We start from the raw sequence: 7,979 nt of genomic DNA, 5'->3' as shown, positions 1-7,979 counted from the left end.
TCCCTATTTCTGCTCATGTTTGTATCCCTGTGATAGTCTTTTCAAACAAGCAGACGCAAGCTGTCTTTCCACAATGCAGAAAAACTCTATGCAACACATAAGCAAATCAGATAGGGAGTTCACTCAGGAATGAAGGCACAAGTTACTGATTAACTCTGTACTCGGTTAACTCCTTTTGAAATTACAGGGCTCAAGACTGACAATAGTGGCATAGAGTCTTTGCTGCAGCTGATACTAGGAATAGGAATCTCTTGGGTGAACAACTAATAGCACTCAAAATGTTAAATGAAACCAAAGAAAGACCTATAAAGGATATTCCCTTATCCTTTAAACGGTATCAGTAGAGCAAGTGCAAATTTATATGACCGTAAAAATAAAATTATTTGGGATTTTCTTGATACTAAGAGAGAATTACTCATTGTTACACATAATGATAGAGTTTTTGATTCTTGGAGAAGTAAGGAGGAGGGTTAGCAGAAGTGCTGCCTTGGACTTCTGGAGGGCAGACTGGTTAGGAGACTGGTTGACAGAATCCCCTGGGAGGCAGTCCTGAGGGGCAAAGGAGACCAGGAAGACTGGATATTCTTCAAGAAGGAAATCTTTAAGGTGGACGGAAAGGCTGTTCCAGTGTGCCGTAAGATGAGCTAGCAGAGAAGAAGACCAGCCTGGCTGAACAGAGAGCTTTGGCTGGAACTCTGGAAAAAAAGGAGAGTTTGTGACCTTTGGAAGAAGTAACTGGCAACTTGGGCGGACTACACGGATGTTGTGAGGATATGCAGGAGGAAAATTAGAAGGGCCAAAGCTCAAGGGATATTCTTCAAGAAGGAAATCTTTAAGGTGGACGGAAAGGCTGTTCCAGTGTGCCGTAAGATGAGCTAGCAGAGAAGAAGACCAGCCTGGCTGAACAGAGAGCTTTGGCTGGAACTCTGGAAAAAAAGGAGAGTTTGTGACCTTTGGAAGAAGTAACTGGCAACTTGGGCGGACTACACGGATGTTGTGAGGATATGCAGGAGGAAAATTAGAAGGGCCAAAGCTCAAGTAGAACTTAATCTGGCTACTGCTGTAAAAGACAATAAAAAAAAGTTTGTATAAATACATTGACAACAAAACGGGGTAAAGGAGAATCTCTGTCCTTTATTGGATGCTGGGGGAAACAGTGGACCAATGATGAGGAAAAGGCTGAGGTAATGAATGCCTTCTTTGCCACTGTCTTTAAGGGTAAGGTACCATTAAAGTACCAGGTACCCAGCCTCCTGAGCTGGAAGACAGGGATGGGGAGCAGAATGAAGCCCCCATAATCCAAGAGGAAATGATTAGTGACCTGCTGCACCACATAGACACACAAAAGTCTATGGGGCCCAATGGGATCCACCCAAAGGTACTGAGGGAGCTGGTGGAAGTGCTCACCAAGCCACTTCCCATCATTTATCAGCAGTCCTGGCTAACCATGGAGGTCCCAGTTGATTGGAGGTCAGTAAATGTGACATCCATATTTAAGAAGGGACGGAAGGAGAATCCTGGGAACTGCAATCCTGTCAGTCCAGCCTTTGTGCCAGGGAAGGTTATGGAGCAGATCATCTTGAGTGCTATCAAGCAGCATGTACAGGACAAGCAAGTGATCAGTCTCAGTCAGCATGGGTTTATGAAAGGCAAGTCCTGCTTGGCCAACCTGATCTCCTTCTATGACAAGGTGATCCGCTTAGTGAATGAGGGAAGAGCTGTGGGCGTTGTCTACCTGGACTTTAGTAAAGCTTTTGACACTGTTTCCCACAGCATTCTCCTGGAGAAACTGGCTGCTCATGGTTTGGACGGGTGTACTCTTCGCTGGGTAAAAAACTGGCTGCACATCCAGGCCCAAAGAGTGGTGGTAAATGGAGTTCAATCCAGTTGGTGACTGGTCACAAGTGGTGTTCCCCAGAGCTTGGGGAAGAGTGTCTGGAAAATGGCCCATTGGAAAACGACCCGGGGGTATTGGTCAACAGCCACCTGAATAGGAGCCGGCAGTGTGCCCAGGCGGCCAAGAAGACCAACAACATCCTGGCTTGTATCAGAAATAGTGTCATCAGTAGGACTAGGAAAGTGATTCTTCTCGGGGGTATTGTTAAACAGCCACCCGAATAGGAGCCGGCAGTGTGCCCAGGCGGCCAAGAAGACCAACAACATCCTGGCTTGTATCAGAAATAGTGTCATCAGTAGGACTAGGAAAGTGATTCTTCTCCTCTACTTGGCACTGGTGATGCCATACCTGAAATAGTGTGTTCAGTTTTGGGCCCCTCACTGCAAGAAGGACACTGAGGTGCTGGAGCACGTCCAGAGAAGGGCAACGACGCTGGTGAAGGGTCTAGCACATAAGTATTATAAGAAGCGGTAGGAGGAACTGGGGCTGTTCAGCCTGGAGAAAAGGAGGCTCAGGGGAGACATTATCACTCTCTATTACTATCTGAAAGGAGGCTGCAGTGAGGTGGGGGTCAGTCTCTTTCCCCAAGTAACAAGCAATAGGATGAGAGGAAATGGCCTCTTATTGTACCAGGGAAGGTGTAGGTTGGATATTAGGAAAAATTTCTTCAGTGGAAGGGTTATCAATCATTGGAACAGGCTGTCCAGGGAAGTGGTTGAGTTCCCATCCCTGGAGGTATTTAAGTTGTGTACACGTGACATTTAGGGACATGTCTTAACTGGTGGACTTGGCAGTGCTGGGATTATGGTTGTACTCGATGACCTTAAAGATGTTTTCCAACCTAAACAATTCTATGATTCCATGAATTAGCACTTCTAAGGTGGTATCTGGAATATTGTGTCCAGTTTTGCTCACCACAATTCAAGAAAAACATCGACAGGAGAGATTTTGTCTCGATATAATACATAAAAGAACAATCATTCACCTGAACAACCTCCCCAGAGATGTGGTAGAGTCCTCATCCCTGCAGGTTTTCAAGATGCAACAATCTCATCTAGGTCCCCTTTCCCATGAAAGGTTGGACCAAATGATCGTTCAAGGTCCCTTCCCACATGGGCTGTTCTATGATTCTATAAAAACAGTGCCTTTGAGTGGATTTTGCTTCTGAACACCATTTCATAATCTGAAATACATCTTGAAATTCTGCAGAGAGATTAAAATCCCTAAAAATGCTGACCCACATTCCCCTTCATTATCCTCCCTCTCACTTGGATTCAATTTAAGATGAAGTCATGAGGAAGATATCCTTTGTCATTAAGGTTGTGTCAGATTCATATTCTTGCTAGTCTCTTTTCTGTGAAGATATTGCCTGATTTGAAACATTTTTGCAAAAATTAATAAACATACTAGATAATTATAAGTAGTCTAAGATGACTGTGTTTGGATAGAAAGAAAATGGGTGCTTCCTTCTAAGTGACGGCTACTGAAATAGGGCTGTATTCAGAATATGGCTGGTCACCATTTTATTCAGCAAGTGAGTTTAGACAAAGCAAACCAAAGATCTCACCCCTAACACGAAAGTCCACTATTCATCATTGTCATTGTAAAGGACAGTGCTTCAGCGTTGCGATGTATTATTATTACAAGAATTTTAAGATGCTTTTATCATTTGATCTATTTTTTGAGTATATTCAGATGATCTGAGAGTGCATTGGAAAGCTCTCGCTCTAACCACGTTTCATTACTCTTCAAGATTTACAGTACACTTCATACTTCAACTTTGCTCCCAGTTTAGTTCCTCCTATACGTTCTTCAAATGCTTTGTCCATTTTCTCATTCTGATCTTCACTGAAAAGAGTCTTCCAGTCATTTATGTCACCTTTAAAGAAGCAAAGAAACTCTTGAAAAACAAGAAATCTTATTAATTTTTTTCTATAGATCTGTAAATCTTGTTCCTTTCTACACTCAGTAGAGTTGATAAATATTTCTAGATAATGCTTCACTCATTTTTGCACTAATATAATTTTCTGAAGTCAGTGGAGCTATCAATCTGTGAAAATGCTATAACACAAACGAACATACTTGTATTCAGGTAACTGTCCAAAAAAAACCATCCTAAAGCTTCATTTCCCTGCAGCTCTCTACTCCAGTCAGTTATGACTGACAAGGTGGAAGAGTTTCTGCTCTCTTGGTGGCTTGAGTTTTTATCCAGTGACTTTTTCAATGTAAAATGCAGAAATAGATTCTAACCACCAGGCTGGCCCTCTCATGCCTGTGTCCTCTACACTAGACTGTAGAAGTAGTTCCCTTTTGTTTCCCTGTCTCTATGTAGCTGACTCTTGCATGTTTGGCATATTTCTACCCTGTGAGTGTGAACAGGGCGTTGGCAGTGGCCCTTTCAGGAGATCCTACACTCTCCTAAAAAGTGTGATGATGCCACTCTGGCTGAGTTGGCTCAATTTTGCCTGACCTAGTAAGCTTCCAGTGGCTGAAGAATCAGTGATCTTGGCAAAGTGATGGAGAAGAGTTCAGAGAAGTGATGGTTCCTCCTTCCTGCCAGTCATCTGTGGGCCTCTAAAATTTGCTCTGTGCAGTTACTTCTCCTTTGCTGCCCGCAGCCTGCTGCCTGAGCCTTGCTAAGTCTCTTCCTTGACCAGTATTCTCAAGCATAACAGTGATATCCTGATTGACAGTCATCTCTAATTCTAATTTGCGTGCAAAGAAGCAGCAAAGGATGGGTGGCCCAAGTTCTTGAAAGTGTGACTTTTCTACTTCTGGACCTCTTACAGCTTCCTACCTTTGCGAAAGAGAACATTGCCAAATGTCCCATGAGTCTTCTGTGAGTTCTTCTTCATTGACTGGAAGCTGCTTCTCTCTACCACAGTTTGAAGCTCTTTCTCAGTCAGGGAAATCCCAAAGAAGTCAGCAATGTTTTTCACACCTAGAAACTGATTCTGAAATGATGAATGTGATTTGGGTTTATATCACAATTAAAGAGAAAACATGAATCATTTTCACAAACAAAAGTTTAAAAAAGGCTTTTAAGTTTGAATTTCACCTTTCCTTCCCTTAAAACAAGAATCTATCTCATACAGCATCACACGATTTGAATACCCTATATGAATATAATGATTAATTTGTTTACGAACAAATGCTCTTTGAAGTATAAAATATTTGTAATTATTGGTAACCTCACCTCTTTTAGTTCTTCATAGGTTATTGTCATGATATTTTCATTATCAACATATTTGTTCCATGCAGAAAGGTATTCCAAGTAGCATCCCCAGGGCACTAAATAAAGCAAAAGAATCCTAAAATGAAGCATGAATTAAGATTAAAAAAGCTCCTTATGAAATGAACCAAATTTTACTCCTTAAGTTGATTCCTCAGCCATGGGCATTATTAATCATGTCTTTGCCGGTGTTTAAATCCTTCTGTAGGAATTATGGGATTTAGCTCCAAGCCGTTTTGACACATGCACGTGTCTCAGCCACATGATACAATTTGTAAGTTGGTACAGTAAAGTTTCTTAATATTTCAAGACAGATGTGAGTCCACTGAAGAGCTATCAGTACTCAAACCACCCTGAGGACTCCCTTAGTCCAATTTAAAACTTTGTTTAACCTTCCCATCTGCTAGCTATGTGATATGGCAAACTGAATAATTTATCCAATTTTGATCTCATGGATTGTTTGAACTCAGGATTGTTTGCTTTCTCTTTTAATGATCTAGACTTAGTCCAAATCATTCCTCTGGTCCAATTTGGCAAGTAGGTGTTCAGACATCTGTGTGGGCACAAGATGATGGACACTGGAGAGGAGGGGTGCAGGGGATGCAAGAGACATAAGGAGTAACTGCTTCTTCCAAGAAAATATCAGTTTGTGCAAGTTAGAGAGGTTTGTGGAAGTGCAGTTTTGATAAGGATTTATCCTCAGGCAATAAGACAAGTACTGTAAACTTCAGTTCAAATTTCTAATTTTCTGTCTTTATTCTCTGTTTTGTACTGTAAACCAAAAGATCTTAGTGAAGCTAATTTACAAAGTGCAAGTTCTTCAGAGAAAGACAAAGCATTATTAATTGATGCAGACAGAAGAATACGCCATACTTTTTTTTGTCATGAAAGCTGTGAAGAATTCATCCCAGGTGTCATAGGAGGGAAGAGTAGACACGCCATTGCAAAAATAGAAAAAAGATGTAGCTAAATCTTTTGGATTGCGAATCAGCAACAGTATCTAGAAAAAATTAAAGTATTTAATTTGTAGAGAAAGACATAAGAGACTATAGTATGAAGAAAACAATAATCTACTTTATAATTTCAATTTAGGGAACTTCTAAAATTTTGTATACTGCTTGCAGAAGGAGCAATTTCATTCTGAATTCAGGTGGTGGATTGCTTTGTTTCAGCACCCTGTGAAAAATATTGCCTAAGATTTTTTAAATGTCTTTTACAGACTAACAGAATTAATTATGCAGAGTCTAAGTATGTTTTGCTCGATACAAGCATCATTCATCATTTAGGTAGTGTGGAAAAATCACAAAACAACAAATTCTCCCTGAAACTTGACACACTGAGGTCCTCACTTGTGACAACACCATAAAATGCCTCCCACAGGAAATTGTACCAAAGTACATTTTACTGCTGGAGGATTTGTTCCACCCCCTATCTCTTTTGTGGAGACTGACACAAAAGTGTCAATAAGGACGAACAGATTAAGTGAAATGAATGGCTGTACTTAAACAGCCTTGTAGAAATGGCCAAGCTACATGCTTAAGTACTGGCAGAAAATTACTAAATTTGCTTAAAAAAAAAAAAAAATCCGTTCGAGTGTTTGCTTTCAAGACATTAAAATCAGCACTCACCTTGGACTTACATTTGAAGATAGACCTGGGAAGATTTTCAGGAAGTAGATGAGTAATCATGATTCTTGGAGAAGGCAATTTGTTCATTCGCTTTTAAGAGTTGGAAGGAGGAAAGTGGACTGTTCAGTTAGTACAAGTATTCTTTTCATCAGCCTATGATAAAATATTGCCTTGCTAAACTTATCAACAGTTATTGGCTAATAGAAGTATTATTTTTTGAGAGTGTTATCAGATCTTAGTGAACTGCTCTCGGTAGCTCTAATCATCAAAAGCCCCTCAAAATGAGCAATTGGAAAAAGATTATCCATTGCTAATTCCCTTCAGTGATAATGTATTTAACATGTTCAGTTAGACAAGACATCAAATCTAAAGGGAAGATGCAGACTCTAACTGGGGGTATGTGCAAGCAGAAGGATCTCGAGCAGAGAGAAAATGGGTGAGGAGGAAGAACTAATAAGAGAGAGAAAAGCCAGTATTTCAGTATCTGACATGTCATGAAACTCTTCTTAGATACCCAACATGCTACAACATGAATTTCTGCAGTTCTTTTGTATTTAATGAATATATGCTCCTCTCAAGCCCTCTGAATTGTCCATTTATCCCTCAGCATTTGGCAATGCAGATGAGATTCATCTTGACCAGATATCATATGCGGAGAAGTGGAAGAGTTCTTATCAAACAGTGGAATATGTCACAAACCATATACTCAGTATTTGAAACACAGAATTTTGACAATTTTCATACATATTCTGTGCCCACCTCATATTTCTCAGTATTTCCAATTTCGATTTCATAGGGGAATTCTTCCAGAAGTTCTTGCACACTGGTTTCTTCATTCTGTGTTTTCTTTTCAAATATGGCTACCAGATCATTTAAGATTTGACCTACCCAGTTTGTGCCTGAAAAGGAAAAAATACATAATTGTTGGTAAAACCTTTAGAATAAACAGAAATGGATTTGCCAGGAAAGCACAGAGGTAGGTGGTACTACCAGGTGAGTCGCCTGGTCTCTTTTCATGTGATACAATCACAGCTGACTATCCAGACAATCACCTCTCAGGGTTCTACCTTCACTCTTTACAAGGTTAAGTTTCTCCAATTCAAATGGCTTAGTACATCATAAATTAACTCGCACATTGTGAATTAACTTCGATGTGCTTTTTGAGAGCAAAATGAGTTCTACAAAATTTCTTGAATATTTTAAATATTATTTAGTATGATAT

The 7,979-nt window shown here is 40.2% G+C and overlaps 1 protein-coding gene across 1 annotated transcript; it reads right to left on the bottom strand.

Annotated features, from left to right (window-relative positions):
- Positions 1-3,645: 3,645 nt before the first annotated feature.
- On the bottom strand, positions 3,646-7,656 carry LOC104489312 (sulfotransferase 6B1-like; the record flags this gene model as incomplete). Its single annotated transcript, XM_010131459.1, has 6 exons — positions 3,646-3,776; positions 4,695-4,851; positions 5,094-5,188; positions 6,003-6,129; positions 6,758-6,847; positions 7,517-7,656. Coding segments are annotated over 6 exons (740 nt in total), but the record flags the coding sequence as incomplete, so codon positions are not given.
- Between the last annotated feature and the right edge of the window lie 323 nt (positions 7,657-7,979).

The sequence above is a fragment of the Buceros rhinoceros genome, unplaced genomic scaffold, assembly GCF_000710305.1.
Source record: "Buceros rhinoceros silvestris isolate BGI_N320 unplaced genomic scaffold, ASM71030v1 scaffold8422, whole genome shotgun sequence".
Lineage (NCBI taxonomy): Eukaryota > Metazoa > Chordata > Aves > Bucerotiformes > Bucerotidae > Buceros > Buceros rhinoceros.
The sequence above is the reverse complement of the archived record's forward strand: the minus strand, read 5'-3'. Positions and strand labels throughout refer to the sequence as shown.